The 21,673-nt window shown below is 36.5% G+C and overlaps 1 protein-coding gene and 1 pseudogene across 1 annotated transcript; one reads left to right on the top strand and one right to left on the bottom strand.

The window, feature by feature from the left end:
- The window catches only part of LOC116098517, a 10,929-nt pseudogene extending 9,236 nt beyond the window's left edge, over positions 1 to 1,693 (bottom strand).
- A 9,639-nt stretch (positions 1,694 to 11,332) lies between these two features.
- LOC116098071 (hypoxia-inducible lipid droplet-associated protein-like) lies at positions 11,333 to 11,527 on the top strand. Its single transcript, XM_031380819.1, has one exon. It carries the CDS (start codon positions 11,333 to 11,335, stop codon positions 11,525 to 11,527), a length of 195 nt encoding a protein of 64 aa, XP_031236679.1.
- Positions 11,528 to 21,673: the final 10,146 nt, after the last annotated feature.

The following is a 21,673-nucleotide window of genomic DNA, read 5'->3' as shown; positions in this document are numbered from 1 at the left end:
CTCTAATTTGGTAATTGGAGAAATAGGTCCAACATTGTATAATCTATATACACTGTCAGTTTGTTTGTTTGTGACAGTGTCACCTAATTTCTAAACAACATCTTGAAATATAAGACTCACTTGAGAGACACCAGAGAAATGGAGCCACTTCTGCCTACTGGAGACCAGGTCTTATCAGGGGTTGTTTTGACTGTGAACAAGGAAGTATTTGAAGGAAGAGAGAGGTCTCTAGCATAGCTAGGAATAAATCCTGCTGATGATGGAGTGAAAATGGCCCAATGACTCTTGACTATGGGAGCATTAGTAGAAATATTCTGGCTACTCAGTACTATTATGAACTGACTTTCCATTTCTTTCTTTTTTCTTCTGAGAGGTCCAACCTACTATGGAATGTCTATTGCCTCATCATTACTCATCCAGGCCTCTGGTCAAGTGCCAAATTTCTAGTATATTATCATCAGAGCAGGTAGCAAACTTGATTAAGTCCCACGGACACCAGAACACAGATGTTACCTCTTGATAACAACCCAGGAACACAGAAGGAGGACAAATAGACATGGAAACCTGTTTGTATATCTCTGCGAGGGTATTGGATACCCTGTGGTGTTACAGATAGTTGTAAGCCTCCATATGGGTGCTAGGAATTGAATCTCTGTCTTCTGGAAGATCAGCCAGTGCTTTTAAATACTGAGCCACCTCTCCCATCACTGTACAACTTTTTTTTCTGACTAACTTTTTTGGTTTTTTGTTTTTATTTTTGTTTTTTGAGACAGGGTTTCTCTGTTGTAACCTTGGCTGTCCTGGAACTCACTCTGTAGAGCAGGCTGGCCTTGAACTCAGAAATCTGCCTGCCTCTGCCTCCCAAGTGCTGGGATTAAAGGTGTGTGCCACTACTGCCCACCTGACTAACTTTTTAAAGGTCAGTTCTTGGAGATTTATAATGGAGAGTGATTTATTTTAAAAAGTCATTGTTCTAAAATGATTTTATTTGAAATCTGAAAGCTATAGAAATTGTAATGAGGTTGTGATCATTGAGCTAAATAACAAAAGGATCCACTTTTTAAGGATTTGTTACTTTTCTTTTTAGATCTTCACATAAAACTACTATGCTTCTCCTCTTTTGACCCTGCCTGAGATTTTGAATTAGGACTGAATATGTTTGAGATGCTAAAGAAGTATGTGATTACATATAAGAATTTTTGATTATATAAAATAAAAGCATGAAAATAGCCAGACTGCCATCTGCACTGTTGAGCTGAGGCTGTTCCACAGCCCACCGTGCACAGGTCCTGCCAGGAGAGACGTGTTCTCTCAGGAGTGCTTTTACTTCCAGGCTTGAAGGTGAGATAGACACTTACTCTCCAATAACTGTCTGGAGCAGAGCAGCGAGGAACACAAAGGTGGCAGGAAGAGTGGAGCAGCTGGGACAGGGTCCTTCCGGACACCATCTGCACTCAGAGCCTGGGATGTTCCAGAGCCCTCTGTATACAACTTCTACCAGTAGAGAGCTAGTCTCCCAAAACTCTGACATGGGATTACGGACTCACAGGTTAAACAAGTTCCAACCAGAGACAGCAAGAACATCAAAGACAGGGATAACCAGATGGTGAAAGGCAAATGCAAGATTCTTACCAACAGAAACAAGGACTACTTGGCTTCATCAGAACCCACTACTCCTACCACAGAAAGCCATGGTGGTTATCCCAACACACCAGAAAGCAGGATTTGTATTTAAAATCATATCTTTTGATGCTGATAGAGGATTATAAGGACAGAAATAATTCCCTTAAAGAAATACAGGAGAACACAGGTAAATAGGTACAAACCTTTAAAGAGGAAACATAAAAATCCCTTAAATAATTATAGGAGAACACAGGTTAAAAAGGTAGAAGCCCTTAGAGAGGAAACACAAAAATCCCTTAAAGAATTACAGGAAAACAAAACCAAACATGTGAAGGAATTGAACAAAACCATTGAGGATCAAAAATGGAAGTAGAAAAAATAAAGAAATCACAAAGGGAGACAACTCTGGAGACAGAAAACCTAGGAAAGAAGTCAGGAACTACAAATGCAAGCATCACTAACAGAATACAAGAGACAGAAGAGAGAAGAATCTCAGGAACAGAAGGTACCATAGAAAATATTGACACAAAAGTCAAAGAAAATGCAAAATGCAAAAAGATCCTAACCCAAAACATCCAGGAAATTCAGGACACAATGAGAAGACCAAACCTAAGGATAATAGGTATAGAAGAGAGTGAAGAGTTCCAACTTAAAGGGCCAGTAAATATTTTTAACAAAATTATAGAAGAAAACTTCCCTAACCTAAAGAAAGTGATGCCCATGAACATATAAGAAGCCTACAGAACTACAAATAGTTTGGACTAGAAAAGAAATTCCTCTCATCACATAATAACAAAAAAACAAAATACACAAAACAAAGAAAGAATATTAAAAGCAGTAAGGGAAAAAGGTCAAATAACATATAAAGGAAGAACTATCAGAATTACAACAGACTTCTCTCCAGAGACTATGAAAGTCAGAAGATCCTAGGCTGATGTCATTCAGATCCTAAGAGAATACAAATGCCAGCCCAGGCTACTATACCCAGCAAAACTCTCAAATATGTCATGGAAACCAAGGTATTCCATGACAAAAAAAAAATTTATGCAATACCTTTCCACAAATCTAGCCCATCAAAAAAGAATAAAATGGAAAACTCCAACACAAAGAGGAAAACTCCACCCTAGGAAAAGCAAGAAAGTAATCTTTCAACAAAACTAAAAGAAGATAGCCACATGAACAGAATTCCAAGTCTAACAACAAAAATAACAGAAAGCAACAATTACTTTTCGTTAATATCTATTAATATCATTGGACTCAATTCCCTGTTAAAAACACATAGACTAACAGACTGGTTACATAAACAGAACCCAACATTTTGCTGCATACAAGAAACCCACCTCAGTCACAAAGACAGACACTACCACAGAGGAAAAGGCTGGGAAACAATTTTCCAAGCAAATGGTTCCAAGAAAAAAGCTGGAGTTGCCATTCTAATATCAAATAAAATCGACTTTCAACCTAAAGTGATCAAAAAAGATAAGGAGGGACACTTCATACTCATCAAAGGTAAAATCTACCAAGATGAACTCTCAATTCTGAACCTCTATGTTCCAAATGCAAGGGTATCCACATTTATAAAAGAAACTTTACTAAAGCTCAAAGCACACATTGCAATGTGCTCAACAATAGTGGGAAACTTCAACACCATATTCTTTGAAATGGACAGATCATAGAAGCAGCAACTAAACAGAGACAGAGAAACTAACAGAAGTTATGAAACAAATAGAATTAACAGAAGTCTATAGAAAATTTTATCCTAAAAAAAAAGGATATACCTTCTTCTTAGCACCTCATGGTACCTTCTCCAAAATTGACCATATAATTGGTCACAAATCAAGCCTTAACAGATACAAGAAGATTGAAATAATTCCTTGCATCCTATCAAATCACCATGGACTAAGGCTGCTCCTCAATAACAACATAAACAATAGAAAGTCCACATAAATGTGGAAGCTAAACAACATTCTACTCAATGATAACTTGATCAAGGAAGAAAGAAAGAAAGAAATGAAAGAGTTTTTAGAGTTTAAGGAAAATTAAGCTGCAACACATCCAAATGATCCTCCATCTTGATCAAGTAGGCTTCATCACAGGGATACAGTTATGGTTCAATATAAAGAAATCCATCTATGTAATCCACTATATACACAAATTCAAAGAAAAAAAACATATGTTCAATTAATTAAATGCTGAGAAAGTGTTTGACAAAATCCAACACCCCTTCATGGTAAAAGTCTTGGAAAGATCAGGAATTCAAGGCCCATAGCTAAACATAGTAAAAGCATAAATCAAACCAGTAGTCAACATCGAAGTAAATGGAGAGAAACTTGAAGCAATCCCACTAAATCAGAGACTAAGCAAGGATACCCACTCTCTCCCTACCTGTTCAATATTGCACTTGAAGTTCTAGCCAGATCAATTTCACATCAAAAGGAGGTCAAAGTGATACAAATTAGAAAGGAAGAAGTCAAAGTATCACTATTTGCAGATCATATGATAGCATACCTAAGTGACTCCAAAAGTTCCATGACAGACCTCCTAAACTGGATAAACAACTTCAGCAATGTATCTGGATATAAAATTAACTCAAATAAATCAGTGGTCTTCCTCTACATGAAGGATAAACAGGTGGAGAAAGAAATTAGGGAAACAACACCTTTAACAATAGTCACAAATAATATAAGATACATTGGTGTGTCTCTAACTAAGGAAGTAAAAGATCTGTATGACAAGAATTTCAAGTCTCTGAAGAAAGAAATTGAAGATCTCAGAAGATGGAAAGATCTCCTATGCTCTTGGATTGGCAGGATTAATATAGTAAAAATGGATATCTTGCTGAAAACAATCTACAGATTCAATGTAATCCCCATCAAAATTCCAAATCAATCGTCACAGAGTTGGAAAGAGAAATTTGCAAATTCATCTTAAATAATAAAAAAACTAGGATAGAGAAAACTATTCTCAACAATAAAAGAACTTCTGGGGAAATCATCATCCCTGACCTCAAGCTGTATTACAGATCAATTGTGAAGAAAACTACATGGTATTGGTAGTGACAGGCAGGTAGATCAATGGAATAGAATTGAAGACCAAGAAATGAACCCACACACCTATGGTCACTTGATATTTGACAAAGGAGCTAAAATTATGCAGTAGACAAGACAGAATTTTCAACAAATGTTGTGGGCTCAACTGGTGGTTAGTATGTAGAAGAATGCAAATTGATCCATTCTTATCTCCTTGTACAAATATCATGTCCAAGTTCATCAAGTACCTCCACATAAAACCAGATACACTGCAACTAATGACAAAGAAAGTGGGGAAGAGCCTTGAGCACATGGGCAGAGGGAAAATTTTTCTGGTTTTTTTTTTGTTTGTTTGCTTTTGTTTTTTGTTTTTTTTTTTTTTGCTTTTTTCAAAACAGGGTTTCTCTATGTAGCCTTGGCTGTCCTGTAACTCACTCTATAGACCAGGCTGGTCTTGAACTCAGAAATCCGCCTGCCTCTGCCTCCCAAGTGCTGAGATTAAAGGCATGAGCCACCACCACCCGGCAGGAAAAGTTTTCTGAACAGAACACCAATAGCTTATGCTCTAAGATCAAGAACTGACAAGTGGGACCTCATAAAAGCAATAGCTTCTGTAAGTCAAAGGACACTGTCAATAGGACAAATTGACAATCAACAGATTGGGAAAATATCTTTACCAATCCTATATCCAGTGATAATATCCAATATATAAAAAGAACTCAAGAAGTTAGACTCCAGAGAACCAAATAACTCTATTAAAAATGGGGTACAGAGCTAAGAAAAGAATTCTCAACTGAGGAATCTCAAATAACTGATAAGCACCTAAAGAAATGTTTGTCATCTTTAGTCATTAGGGAAATGCAAATTAAAGTAATCCTGACATTCCACCTCATACCAGAATGGCTAAGATCAAAAATTCAGGTGACATCAAGGATTAGAGAAAGATGAACATCCCTCCATTTCTGGTGGGATTGCAAGCTGGTGCAATCACTCTGGGAATCAGTTTGGCAGTTCCTCTGGAAATTGGACATAGTACTACCTGAGGACCCAGCTATACCACTCCTGGGCATATATCCAGAAGATGTTTCAACATGTAATAAGGACACGTGCTCCACTATGTTCATAGCAGCCTTATTTATAAAAGCCAGAAGCTGGAAACTTCCCAGATTTCCCTCAACAGAGGAATGGATACAGAAAACATGGTATATTTATACAATGGAGTACTACCCAGCTATTAAAAACAATGAATTTATGAAATTCTTAGGCAAATGGATGGAACTAGAAAATATCATCCTGAGTGAAATAACCCAGTCACAAAAGAACACAGATTGTATGCACTTACTGATAAGTGGATATTAGCCCAGAAGTTTGGAATACCCAATGTACAATTCAGAGACCACATGAAGCTCAATAAGAAGGAAGACCAAAATTTGGATACTTCGGTCCTTCTTAGAAGAAGTAACAAAACACCCATGGAAGGAGTTACAGAGACTAAATATGGAGCAGAGAAAGAATGAGCATCCAGAGACTGCCCACCTCAGGATCCATCCCATATACAGTCACCAAACCCTGGTACTATTGTAAATGCCAACAAGTGCTTGTTGACAGAAACCTGTTATAGCTGTCTCCTGAGAGGCTCTATCAGTGCCTGACAAATACAGTGGTGGATACTCTCAGCCAACCTTTGGACTGAGCACAGGGTTCCCAATGGAGGAGCTAAAGAAAGAACCCAAGGAACTTGAAGGTGTTTGCAGTCCCATAGGAGGAACAACAGTATGAACTAACCAGTACCCCAAGAGCTCCCAGGGACTAAACCACCAACCAAAGAGCCATGGGAGACTCATGGTTCCAGCTGCATATGTAGTAGAGGATGGCCTAGTCGGTTATCAGTGGAAGGAGAGGACTTTGGTCCTGTGAATGTTCTGTGCCCCAGTGTAGGGGAATGCCAGGGCCAGGAAGTGGGAGAGGGTGTGTTTTTGGAGGGGAAACTAGGAAAGGGATTAATATTTGAAATGTAAATAAAGGAAATATCTATTTAAAAATAAAGGCAAGAAGAAAGAGAGAAAAAAGAAAGAAAGAAAGAAAGAAGGAAGGAAAGAAAGAAAGAAAGGAGGAAAGAAAGGAAGGAAGGAAAGCATGAAAAATAAGTCATATAGATGAATTCAGTCAATGAACTGACAAAGTTGGTAGTTATTTGAGGCACACAATTGCTTTGTATGTTTCTATGTAAATTTGGTCGATGAGGTAGTTTCTATTTTGCTTTGTGCTTCTTTTTGATGAAACTGTTTATAAATAAATGTGATTCACATACAAGTAATATTGTACAGACTGAGAAGTTGTAATTATGCATCTAGTACCACACATAAACACATAACAAAAATTAATGGAAATATAGGGCATGACTTTGAACAAAGAGCAAGAAATACTATATAAGAGAGTTTAAAGGAAAGAAAGCAGGAAATGATATACCTCAAAAATAAAAGAAATTATTTTTAAAAGGAAGATGTGAGGTGTGTACTTTGGTCAATTTTTCCACCAATAAACCAATTGTATTGTAACAACTTTTGAATTTTTAAAACAAGTGCTAATACAGAGTAGATCATATTTTGGAAGGGAAATAACTGACCCAAACATAGCCAATATTCTTTGGAACAGTTACCTCAATTTAGCTATTGCCAACAAAATCTCCAGTTTTCACGTAGCAACCATCCCATTTCAGGTCCAGTTAAGCTGTGTCTTCACCGACTCTCTGCTTCGACAGTCTGATTTTTTATTTGTTTGTTTGTTTTGTTGCCATTTATCTCCTTTATCCAGAAGTAGCAGAGTAATCAAAGACACATCCTGAGGAAGTAACAATAAGAAGGTAATTTAAGCTTCTACCACAGACATACATCTAAGAGTAGACAAGAGGATACTTCTGCATGTCTCAAGATTCCAGAATGAGGATGGAATGCCTCCTGAGCCTATGTAAAAAGTGGTTGTGTACTTTGTATTACACCCGAAGTGCAGCACTGAGAAACATGGTAACAACATAGTTTTTACAATAAGCAGTGTCTTCCAACCTACCAGGTGCAAGTCCCTGTGTGCTGCTGCCCTAGAAGCACCTGGGTCTTTGTTCAAGTGTCCTTTAAAATTATTATTTTAAAATGAGCTGTCACTGCTCCAACTAACATGTCTAGACGTGTTGTCATTGATTTGAATAATTTAAAAGGTGGTTCTTCTGGTGGCAGTGGGTCATTGGGGATGAATAGTGAGAGCTGTAGCCCTGCCCCACTTCTAACCTGGAGTTACTCTGCTCCTGATCAGTACAAAAGGCAAAGCCCCTCCTGCAAACTCCTGCTACTGACATGTCTTCTTCTCCATTATGAACTATATCCTCTTAACTGTAAGCCAAAATAAATTCTGGCTTAAATTGCTCTATCAGATGTTTGTTCACAGTGATAAGAAAAATACTTTGAGTTAAGGTGGCCAAGTATAGGTTTGCCAGTATCTGCAAGTGAGAACATATGTTCTCACTCAAACTCTGTGTTGCAGTAGCAGTTCCTGGATATCTGCAGATGGGATTATCTGATTTAGTGTATTCTTGGTAGTTGAATATCAACTATGGAGACCTTATATAGCCTCGGGTATTGCTTTGAGAACTTTATTCACCACAGATTCCAAATAGCACTACTATTCAGTCAGAGGAATATTCAGCCTTATGTCTTGTTTGATCAGAGTATGTATAGAGCTCATCCTTCCTGCAAAGCACTGACTCCATTATGCCCAGTGGCTCTCCTGGTCTCTGAGACATCTCAGGCTACAGGCAGTATCCTAATGACACTAGAGAACCTAATAGCAATCTTCCCCTATCTGGAGATGTTCTCAGATGATCCTGTACTCTAAGCTGGACTAACCAGGGAAGCTAAATTTCCACTAAAGAATATCTGTGAAAGCCTAAATAGGTAGCTGCCATAAAATGCATAGGTAACAATATGAATAAACCAAATTCTAATGATTAGAACAATCCCAAATAGAATTCAGTGAGTTTCAAGAAAGTATAGATAGAAAATTAAATTAGAAGAAATTTAAACAAGAAGAAAAAAATTCCCAAGATATCTACAAGCAACCAAAAAACATGATACAAAATCATAGTAAATGTTGTGGTCTCTGTTGTTGCTTGAAACCACGTGGAAGCCCATTATTCGTGTTCTTATTGACTGTAAGGAGCAAGGAGCTACTTTGTCATTGATAGTGATGACTGAAGATGTACAGCTAAGAAAGAGGGACATGGAGGGCTTCTGTGCCAACTCTATCCCCATCCTGCCCTTCTCTCCAAAAAAGTAGCAACCTAAACAAGGAGTCAGAGACAAGAATGCTTAATAGTGTAATAAGGATGCTGAAGTGGAGCACTTCCCAATTGATGACTTCTGGTAGGATTGTGGGAGGGGAAGGGCTCAGTTCTATTGAAGAGGCAGGCCATTTACTCACTCCAGTGTATGTAAATAATACAATTTGGACTTTGTTTGTTGTTGTTGTCCTTGTTTGTGGTTGAAGAATCATGAGTGTAGGGGACAGATTGTGAGTGTTATAAAACTTCCAAAAAGTCAATTAAAATATTATGTTAAATAAGAAAAAAAAACAAGAATGAATGAAAAAATCATCTATATGGACTTATAAAAGTAACTTTACTATGTTGTTGTTCTAATAAAGATGCTAGTTTGTATTGTTACAGTAAATATACTAATCTATCTATAATTTCTATGTGTGTATTGTTATCCAATCAAAAGATGTAAAGTGACTGAATGGACTAAAAATATATCTAAGACCTGATTTTACACTGCTGAAAAAATCTTAACTTACTAGTAAGGGACCATAAAACTGAAAGTAGAGGGCTTAGAAAGATACTCTATATAAATGAAAACAAGAGAAGGGATAGCAAAACATGTAGGAAAACAGACCTTAAAATTAAAAAAAAAAATAGAGAAGTCCATTGTATAACAACAAAGAGATAAAATTATCTACAAGCTACAGAAATTACAAATAAGTATAGCCAACACTGAAGCACCTACATATATAAAACAGCTTCTTAGTGATCTGAGGGGTGAAAGATAGTGAAATGCAGTATCAAGATGCACAATACCCCAGTTTAAAAGACAAGCAAATCATCCAGTCAAACTCAATAAGAAAACATTAGGTTTGAATTATATGTCACCAATAATGAAGCAAATCCACAAATCTAGGCAGCTGCTAACAACACAAAATACTTTCTTTTCAAAAACATAATGTTCTCTGGATAGGATCATATGTTAGGACAGAAAACAATTCTTAAAATAATCCTACCATGGTTAAGGCCAATTGTCAACTCCATGTGAACTATAATCTCTTGAAAGAAAGGCCTTGGGCATGCTCGTTGCATGTTATTTTGATTATATTAAGTGTGATGCGATTCTGAGCTGTATAAAAAGGGGAAAGTGATTTGAGTGCACCCATTCAGTGCTCTGTTTTCTATCTGTGGGTGTGATGTGACCAACTGCTTCTAGACCCTGCCATCTTGTCTTCCCTGGCAGGATGTATTGCAACCTGGAGCTGGGAGTCCAAAATAAACCCCTTCTCCCTTGAGTTGCTTTCATCTAAGTATTTAGTCATAGTCACAGAAAAAGAAACTAAGATAGACATAAGAAGTTTGAATCATATCAAGTATCTTTCATCTTAGTAACATGAAACCAGAAGATAACAGCCACAGAAAAATGAGAAAATTCTCAATTATGTGAAAAATTGAACAGCTTTCTCCCAACTAGCCAATGGATCAAACAAAAAAAAATACAGAAAGAAATAAAAAATTTGAAAACACAACAAAGAATATATCCAAAGCAACAAAACCAGACCTCAGAGGAAAATTCATAGCTGTAAACACACATAAAGAAGGAGAAAGACCTCAAGGTAAGCAAACTTACAAGAAACTAGAAAAAATATTAAGCCCAAACTGAGGAAGAAAGAAATGACAAAGACCATAAATAACAGAATAAACAAATACAGCAGAGATGTGATTAAAACAATGAATAAAAAATTTTAGATAATCACAATCAACAAACAGACTAATTAGGAAAAGGAAAAGGAAACATGAAGTTGGGCTTAGAAGAGAGAAACATTCCAATGGAAAAGAAATTTAAAAGATCCTATGAAACTACTTTAAACAATTATGTATCAGTAAATTGAACACACCAAGAGAAATAGGCTAATTAATAGGTACAGTCTCCACCAATGATAAATGATGAGATCAAGTCAGTGACAAACTGTACAATTAAAGAGAAGTCAAGGACCAGATAGCTTTACATCTGAGTTATAACAGTAAATAACTTATGTCGATGCTTCCCAAACACTCTCAAATATTTGAAATGGAAAGAGTAAATGCAAAAGTATCTATTAAACTAAATTTTCACAAATGCAAAGCCAGATAAGAATACTGAGCAGAGAAAGTATCTCTGATGCAAGCAGATGCAAATATCCTTTAAAAATCACCAACAACTTTTTGCTACTTATTTCTATCCAGAGCAGTGCCTTGCACATTGTGACTCAGCTGACCTTCTTCCTTATGCTTGCACAACCTGGTGTGACTATAAGCAGCCATCTCCTGACTCTTCCTCCTGAGGATCTAGAAGCAGATCTATATCCCTGCACAGAAGCTGGGCATCTTCCTCATGAAGTTCACGCTGAACCTCTATGTGTTGCGGTTGTTGGTGACAATGCTTTCCATCTTTGTTAGACTGATGGGATCACTGGGAGGCTTATTAGAGAGCCCATTGCCTGGGAGCTCCTGGATCACCAGAGGTCACCTAGCCGACACACAGCCTCCCAAGGGCCTACCAGACGACCCATCCCGAAGAGTGCAATGAACCTCCCTCCAGTAATCAGGTCAAGCTGTACATTAAGTTCTTTCTCCAGTATAATGTACGATGTGTTCGTACAAAGACAAAAGAAGATAGTCACATAAGCATAATTCTGCCTCTAACAACAAAAATAACAGGAAGCAACAATCACTAAATCCTTAATATCTCTTAACATCAATTGGTTCAATTCACCAATAAAAAGACATAGACTACAGACTGGATGTATAAACATGGCCCAGCATTTTGTCACATACAGAAAAAGCACCTCAGTGACAAAGACAGACATTACCTCAGAATAAAAGGCTGGAAAACAATTTTCCAAGTAAATGATTCGAAGAAATAAGCTGGAGTAACTATTCTAATGTTGAATAAAATAGACTTTCAATCAGAAGTTATCAAAAAAAGATGGGGAAAGACATTACATACTCATCAAAGAAAAAATCCACATGATCCTCTCGGATCACCACGGACTAAGGCTGGTCTTCAATAACAACATAAACAACAGAAAGCCCACATACATATGGAAGCTGGACAACACTCTACTCGATGATAACTTAGTAAAGGAAGAAATAAAGAAAGAAATTAAATACTTTTTAAAAATTAATGAAAATAAAGGTATAACATATCCAAACTTATGGGACACAATGAAAGCAATGCTAAGAGGAAAACTCATAGGTCTGAGTGCCTCCAAAAAGAAACTGGAGTAAGCATACACTAGCAGCTTAACAGCACACCTGACAGCTCTGAACAAAAAGTAGCAAATACACCCAGGAGGAGGAGAAGACAGGAAATAAACTCAGGGCTGAAATCAACCAAGTAGAAACAAAAAGAGCTATATAAAGAATCAACAAAACCAGGATCTAGTTCTTTGACAAAATCAATAAGATAAATAAACCTTTAGCCAGACTAACTAGAGAACAAAGAGACAGTATCCAAATTAACAAAATTAGAAATGAAAAGGGAGATATAACAACAGAAATTGAGAAAATTGAAAAAATTATCACATCCTACTACAAAAGCCCATACTAAACAACCTGGAAAATATGGATGAAATGGAAAATTTTCTAGACAGATACCAGGTACCAAAGTTAAATCAGGATCAGATAAATGATCTAAACAGTCCTATATCCCCTAAAGAAATAGAAATAGTCATTAAAAGTCTCCCAACCAAAGAAAGTCTAGGAACAGATGGGTTTAGTGCAGAATTCTATCAGACCTTCAAAGAAGACTTAATAACAATACTCTTCAAACTATTGCACAAAATAGAAACAGAAGGGACATTACCCAATTCATTCTATGAAGCCACAATTATACTTATACCTAAACAACCCAAAGACCCAACAAAGAAAGACAACTACAAACCATATTCCTTTATAAATATTGATTCAAAAATACTCAAGTAAATTCTCAAAAACTGAATCCAAGAAGACATCAAAACAATTATTCACCATGATAAAGTAGGCTTCATTCCAGGGATGCAGGGATGGCTCAATATATAGAAATCCATTAATGTAATCCATTACATAAACAAACTCAAAGAAAAAAACCAATTGATCATTTTATTGGATCCTGAAATAGCATTTGACAAAATTCAACAGTCATTCATGCTAAAACACTTGAAAATATCAGAAACTCAAAGCTAATATCTGAACATAGTATAAGTAATATACAACAAACCAGTAACCAACATCAAACTAAATGGAGAGAAACTTGAAGCAATCCCACTAAAATCAGGGGTTAGAAAAGGCTGCCCACTCTCTCCCTATCTATTCAATATAGGTTCTAGCCAGAGAAATTAGACAACAGAAGGAGGGATCAAAGGGATACAAATTGGAAAGGGAGAATTCAAAATATCACTATTTGCAAATGATATGATAGAATACTTAAGTGACCCCAAAAATTTTTCCAGAGAGCTCCTATAGCTGATAAACAGCTTCAGCAAAATGGCTGGATATAAAATTAATTGAAAAAAATCAGTAGCCTTTCTCTATTCAAAGGATAAAAAGGCTGAGAAAGAAATTAGGGAAACGAGACCCTTCATGATAATCACAATAATATAAAATACTTTGGTGTGACTCTTACTAAGCAAGTGAAAGATCTTTATAGACAAGAACTTCAAGTCTCTGAACAAAGAAATCAAAGACAATCTCAGAAGATGGAAAGACCTGCCATACTCATGGAATGGCAGGCTTAAGATAGTAAAAATAGACATGTTACCAAAAGCAATCCACAGATTCAATGCAATCCCCATCAAAATTCCAAATCAATTCTTTATAGAGTTAGAAAAAGCAATTCTCAAATTCATTTGGAATAACAAAAATCCCAGGACAGAGAAAAATATCCTCAACAATAAAAGAACATCATTAGGGAATCACCATCTCTGACCTCAAGCGGTATTACTGAACAATAGTGGTAAAAACTGTATGGTATTGGTACAGAGACAGACAAGTAGATCAATGGAATGGAACTGAAGACACAGAAATGAACCCTTACACCTGTGATCACTTGATCTTTGACAAAGAAGCTAAAACCACTCAGTGGAAAAGACAGCATTTTCAACAATGGTGCAGGTTCAACTTGTGGTCTGAATTCATAAGCGTTTTGATATTCTGTTCAGGAAGTTTACCCTGTGCCCAAGTATTTTTGCATAGATATTCTTAGGGCAAATTGATCTGTAGTTCTGTTTCTTTCTTGGGTCTTTTTGAGGTTTAGGTATCAGTGTAACTGTAGCTTCATAGAATGAGTTGGGTAGTGTTCTTTCCATTTCTGTTTTATGGAATAGTTTGAGGAGTATTGGTATTAGATCTTCTTTGAAGGTCTGACAGAATTCTACACTAAAATCATCTAGCCCTGGGCATTTTTTGGTTGGGAGACTTCTAATGACTGCTTTTATTTCCTTGGAGTCTCTGGGGCTGTTTAGATGGCTTATCTGATCTTGATTTAACTTTGGTACCAGCATCTGCCTAGAAAATTATCCATTTAATCCAGGTTTTCCAGTTTTGTTGAGTATAGACTTTTGTAGTAGGATCTCATTATTTTTTGAATTTTCTCAGTTTCTGTTGCTATGTCTCCTTTTTCATTCCTGATTTTGTTAATTTGAATACTGTTTCTATGTCCTCTGGTTATTCTGGCTAAGAGTTTATCTATCTTGTTGATTTTTTCAAAGAACTAGCTCCTGGGTTTGTTGATTCTTTGTATAGTTCAGCTCTGAGTTTGATTATTTCTTGATGTCTACTCCTCTTGGGTGTATTTGCTTCTTTTTGTTCTAGAGCTTTCAGTTGTACTGTTAGGCTGCTAGTGTATGCTTGCTCCAGTTTCTTTTTGGAGGCACTCAGACCTATGGGTTTTCCTCTTACCACTGCTTTCATTATATTCTATAAGTTTGGATATGTTGTGCCTTCATTTTCATTAAATTGTAAAAAGTCTTTAATTTCTTTCTTTATTTCTTCCTTGACCAAGTTATCATTGAGTAGAGTGTTGTTCAGTTTCCATGTGTGTAGTCTTTCTGTTTTTCTGTTATTATTGAAGACCACCAGCCTTAGTGTGTGGTGATCTGATAGAATGCATGGGATTGTTTCAATCTTCTTATATCTATTGAGTCCTGTTTTGTGACCAATTATATGATCAGTTTTGTATAAGGTACCAGGAGGTGCTGAGAAGAAGTTATATTCTTTTGTTTTAGGGTAAAAATGTTCTCTAGATATCTGTTAAATCTATTTGGTTCATAACTTCTTTAAATTTCACTGTGTCTATGTTTAGTTTGTTTCCATGATCCGTCCATTAGTGAGAGTGGGATGTTGAAATCTCCTACTATTATTGTGTGAAGTTCAATGTGTGCTTTGAGCTTTAGTAAAGTTCCTTTTATGAATGTGGGTACCCTTGCATTTGTGGGATAGATCTTCAGAATTGAGAGTTCGTTATGGTATTTTTTTCCTTTGATGAGTATGTAGTGTCCTTCCCCATTGTTTTTGAAAACTTTTGGTTGAAAGTCTATTTTCTTGGATAGTAGAATGGCTAATCCTGCTTGTTTCTTGGGACCATTTATTGGAAAAAATTTTCCCATCCTTTTACTTTGAGGGAATATCTGTCTTTGACTCTGATGTGTGTTTTCATATGAAGCAAAATGCTGGATCCTGTTTACATATCTAGTCTGTTAACTTATGTCTTTTTATTGGGGAATTGATTTCATTCATAGTGAGAGATATTAGGAACCAATGATTGTTGGTCCCTGTCTTGTTGTTGTTGTTGTTATTGTTGTTGTTAGAAGTGTAATTATGTTTGTGTGTTTCTCTTCTTTTGGGTTTTTGTGAAAAGATTAATTTCATGCTTTTTCTTGGGTGTAGTGTCCCTTCTTGTGTTGGACTTTTCATTCTCTTATCCTCTGTAGGGTTGGATTTGTGGAAAGACATTGTTTAAATTTGGTTTTATCTTAGCATACCTTGGTTTCATCTATTTTAATTACAAGTTTTACTGGGTATAGAAGCCTTGGCTAGAATTTTTGTTTTCTTAGGGTCTGCATGACATTTGTCCAGAGTCTTCTGGCTTTTACGGTCTCTGTTGAGAAATCTGGTATAATTCTGATAGGTCTGTCTTTGTATATTATTTGACCCTTTTCCCTTACTGCTTTCAATATTCTTTCTTTGTTCTGTGCATTTGGTGTTTTAATTATTATGTGACAAGAGAATTTTCTGTTCTGATCCCATTTGTTTGGTATTCTGTAGGCTTCTTGTATGTTTATGGGCATTTCTTTCTTTAAGCTAGTTTCCTTCTATAATTTTGTTAAAGATGTTTGCTGGTCCTTGGAGTTGGGAATCTTCACTCTCTTCTATATCTATGTGTATTCTTTGGTTGGTGGTTTAGTCCCTGGATGTTCTGAGGGGTCTGGTTCATTGATTTTGTTGTTCTCCCTTTGGGGTTGCAAACCCCTTCAGCTCCTTCAGTTCTTCCTCTAACTCCTCCATTGGGATCTCTATGCTTAGTCCAATGGTTTGTTGCAGGTATCCTCATGTGCATCTGTAAGGCTCTGGCCAAGCCTTTCAGGAGACATCCGTATCAGGCTCCTGTCAATCAATACCTCTTGGCATCAGCAATAATGTCTGGGTTTGGTGGCTGCATATGGGATTGATCCCTAGGTGGGGAAGTTTCTGGATGGCCTTTCTTTCAATATGCTCTAAGATCAGCAATTGACAAATGGGACCTCAAGAAATTGAAAATCTTCTGCAAGGCAAAGGACACTGTCAATAGGACAAAACAACAACCCACGGATTGGGAAAAGAACGTTATTCTTCAGTCTTTTTGTTGTTGTTGTTGTTCAAACAGTTTATTCAGAGGCTTGGGGAAAGGTTGTAGAAGTCAATGCTGTTGCTGTCCTACACAGGGCAGACCTTACAGATCTCCCAGTCATTAACCTCTTTAGTCTTTAAAATAACTGAATTATTCTTTATATCAATATGGATGAACTCAAAGAATATTGTAGAAAATAAAATTATATAGGCAAATATCACAGAATCTTACATGTGCAAAGAGAATTACAGTTGCCAGAGGCTGAAGCTGGGTCAAAGGGTACAGCATTTTCAGTTATATAGGAAAGAAGAGCTTTCACTTCTACTGAATGACAGGGTGACTATAGTTAACAGGAAATAACAGTATATCTCAAAGTAAGTAAACATGTGAATTTTGAAAGTTTTCTAACCTAAAAGAATAAGCAAGGTAGTAATTATGCTAATTTATATGACTAAATTATTCAAAATCATATACATCAAGACATAATAAATATATTTATGATTTTTCCATAAAACATAAAATTAAGAGGTCTTAAAATAAGGTATGTTTTCATTTAAACCCTGTATTGATATTCGGTGGTATAACCTTGCTCTCCATTTAATGCTTTTTGAGATAGTGTCTCATGTAGCTATCCTTGAACTCCTGCTCTCCTGCCTCAGTATTCCAAGTCCTGGGAAATGGTCATGTACTGCCATGGATGGCTCTATGCTCATTTCCTTTGACACTAAGCATTACCAAATATTGCTAAGTGTTAGTACTATATTTACTAGCAATATGAAGATATATATATATACATATATATATATATATGTATATATATGTATATATATATATATACCACAATTTTCACAAAAGTATGTTTAATGCCATTAATAATTAGTGGCAAATCTGTTGAGGACACCATATTGGTTAAAGTTTGATGTGAGAGTACTCATCCCAAAGAAGGCAGTCCCACCCCCACTACCCCAGCAGGTGATCCTAAATTCCACAAGAAACCTATGCTCTTCCATGGCTTCTGTATAAATTTCTGTATCTAGGTTCATGCTCTGGTTGAGTTCCTGCCCTGCCCTAAGTCATCGGCTGTTAACCTGCAAATGTAAAAATGAAATAACCCATTTTCTCCCCAAGTTGCTTTTGGGGAGTTAGAGCAATAGAAATCCTAAGAGACCACAGAGTAGTTGACTAAATCCAGGTACTGTTTGACATTGACATTTTAGGAGAGTTCAAGTCTGGATTTATGTTAGAAAACTATTCTGTCCAAGCACAGAGATTTAAAATATCACAATTCTTCTGAACTGTTGAATGTGAACATTGAACTGTTAAATGTCACATTTTAATGCAGTGTGATTTTAAGTCTCCTTGACCTGTCCTTAGAAAAATTATGGTTTCTGCTCAAATAATGCTCCCATTGTATTGGTGATGCAAAATTTAGTTGGAATTGATACAGCCTGGGTGTCACATCTTTTCAAATACACTGTGTCCTTTGACCAGCTTGTTTGTTCCTTCTTCTGTACAATTATGTTTACATATGTCATTTAGAAACATTCATGTTCTCTTGAATTTCATAACCTCCACAGATGTAGAACTTAAAATCAAAACTACTATAGATATTCCCTATAGGTGTATTTAATACCAGTTACTCTTCAGAAATTTTAGTGTTTCAGGCTGCTTGAGAAGACACCGTTTTTGACATTGAATTCTAAGAAACTTGTTCACAGAAGAATCATACTTTAAAGTTACATTTCCTGTGTGGTTGGGAATCAGGTGATAGAACCTGAAGCAAAAGGTTAAAATACAAATAGACTGTAAGACTGGGCAGGAAGAAGCCTCACTGGCTTGGACTCAGAAGATAAACTTTGGCCAATTCTGAAACCAGAGTAGAAGCTTCAGAATATTATATTTGGCTGATTGTAATCAAATACAATATAAAATATAAATATAATTATAGGCTTAGACTCAGGAATTCAATAAAATGAAATAGAAACTTGATATTTTTACAAAGCTATACAGCAGATTATAATATGTCATCAAAGGTATAAAGAATATTGGTGAAAGTTTATAATTCTTATGTGTAAGCAGCCTTTCCTCTTCCTTTTCTTCTTTCTTTCCTTCCTTCTTTCCTTCTATCATTACTTTCTTCCTTCCTTTCTTTTTACTTGAGTTATTTACCTTTTTAAAATTAAGATTTTATTATTAGATATTTTCTTTACTTACATTTCAAATGTTATCCCCTTTCCTGGTTTCCACTTCAAAAAAAAAAAAAAAAAAAACACTTATTCCCTCCCTCCTCCCCCTGCTCACCAACCCACCCTCTCTTGTTTCCTGGCCCTGGCATTCCCCTACACACACTGAGCCTTCACAGGATGAAGGGCCTCTCCTTCCACTGATGAAAGACTAGGCCATCCTCTGCTACATATGCAGCTGAAGCCATGAGTCCCTCCTTGTGTACTGTTTGGTTGGTGGTTGAGTCCCTGGGAGCTCTGGGGATACTGGTTAGTTCATATTATTGTTCCTCCTATGGGGCTGCAAACCCCTTCAGCTCTTTGGGTCCTTTCTCTAGCTCCTTCATTGGGGACCTTGTACTCAGTCCAATAGATGGCTATGAGCTTCTGCTTTTGTATTAGTCAGGCACTGGCAGAACCTCTCAGGAGACAGCTATATGAGGGTCCTGTCAGCAAGCATTTGCTGGCATCCCCAATAGTGTTTGGGTTTGGTGATTTTATATGGGAATGATCCCAAGATTTGAGGACAATATAGAAGGTATATCTATCTTTTCTATTGCTATGTTCACAAAGGTTCTTTTGTCCCTGGTGAAGCTCTTGGATCAATACTGAGTCACTTTCCTTGACCACTGGCTCTGGTATAATGGACACTACTATTATTACCAGTGTCCTCTCTTGACTTCCACCAGAACTTACACTGTTTCCTCATTTATCCCATTCTTCCAACCTCCAGACTTATGTTCTTGAACTTCTTTTAATCTAGTATCTCTGCAGAGATGAACCAAGAAATGTAAACATTTAATACTTCCTGCAAAATTTTCTTGACTTTTTTTTTTTTTGGTGGCTTATATAAGAGAAGCTCATTTAAAATACTCGATGACTTCTCTATAGAAATGAGGATTAACATAATGGACCAAGGCTCAACATTTCCAATATTTGAAGTGAAATACCTGCATAGTTCACTAAAACTGTAGTGCTTTGAGTTTACCTCTTTTATTGCCACTAAGCTTCCTTCTTTTTTTCCCTCCTTCTGCCTCTTCCTCCTCCTTTCTCTCTTTTTCCCATATCTCTTTCTTTTTCCCTCTTTCTTTTTTTAACATGATCTTGTATACTGTTACCATGTAGCTATGGGTCTTAATGTTATCATGTAGCCAAGGATACCCTTGAGATAATGAACTTCTAATCTCTACTTCTCAAGTTCTAGGCTTATAGACATATACCAGCATTTAGTATTTGCTTGTTTTGCTTTGCTTATCTTTCCAACAGGATATAAGGCTGGGAAATTTCATATCTCATCCCCTGTTTATCATGAGGGCAAGTAACACTAACTCTAAGATAGTACTTATTTAACAAATGCTTATAGAAAGTAATAAAATGAGTAAACCTCTTTCAGAATTAAAATGTCTAAAGAGTTGGAGTGATAGCTCATCAGGTAAATGCTTTCATAGCTCTTGTAAAGGAATTGGGATCGGTTTTTAGCAACCACATGGCAGTTCACCACTGTCTATTATTGATCTCTCCAGAACCAGTAATTTCTATTTCTGAAGGGTTACTTTAAGCTATACTTTCTAAAAATGTGATACACTTCTTTTGTGGAAGCCTTTCCTAGAGACTTTGATATTTCTGGTGAGTTTATGATGTATTATATGTGAAAAAATGACTATGGAGAGAGTGAGCTGTGAGTGTTGTACAAACAGAATCTTTGACTTCTTTTCTTCAAGGGACCTGAGTACCTAGTGCTTAAGAAAGGGTTTGTTTTCTCAACAAACTTTCCAAACCCCTTAAATAAAATCCTTTGAGGTGCCCAGTAGTGGTAGCCTTTAATCCCACCACTTGGATGGCAGATACAGGGAGATTTCTGAGTTCAAGGTCAGCCTGGTCTACAGAGTGAGTTCCAGGACAGTGAGGGCTATACAGAGAAACCCTGTCTCAAAAAAACAAAAGACAAAAGACAAAAGACAAAAGACAAAACAAAACAAAAAAACCTTTGAGGCTGAATACTTACAGGGCAGTATTGGCTTTGGGTTCTCCTATTACTGGAAGTAAAAACACATTCCAGTCTCCTTTACGATGTAATAGAGGTCAAACATTATTTGAGGATAAAAGTCTATGAGGAGATGGAAAATTTGACCCTTCATTTAAACTAACACACCATGTTATATGCACAGTAATTTACATGAATGGACAACATGGTAGAATGAGAAAGAGATCCCCATTTTATGTATTCTGTACTTATTTCATGTGGGTATGTCTATGTCACAATTAACATATTATTATGAGGAAATTAAGGAGTACAGAAATTAATTCACTCATGAGACACAAATATTGTGTGGCTAGAAATCTTTCTAATTCTAAACTATGTCCTCTTATTATAATATAATACATAATGAAGTTAAAGTTCTAGCTCCATTTTTGTGGTAAACCTTTGCACATAGAGGTTAGGATTAACACCCACTGGCTTTCAACCTATACAGTCCATGAAACTGAACCAGTTTGCTTTACTCAGTGGATTTGCTAGAGGGATCTGGGGGTAGGGAGAGATCAAGAGTGCATTCAGGTCAGTAGGCAGGCTATTGTGGCTTCTTATCCTTTCATTAATGTGCTTATTTGGCAGGATCTCCTTCTATGGAAAAATCCTCAGAAACTG

Source organism: Mastomys coucha, unplaced genomic scaffold (assembly GCF_008632895.1).
Source record: "Mastomys coucha isolate ucsf_1 unplaced genomic scaffold, UCSF_Mcou_1 pScaffold20, whole genome shotgun sequence".
In the NCBI taxonomy this organism is placed as follows: Eukaryota; Metazoa; Chordata; class Mammalia; order Rodentia; family Muridae; genus Mastomys; species Mastomys coucha.
The sequence above is the reverse complement of the archived record's forward strand: the minus strand, read 5'-3'. Positions and strand labels throughout refer to the sequence as shown.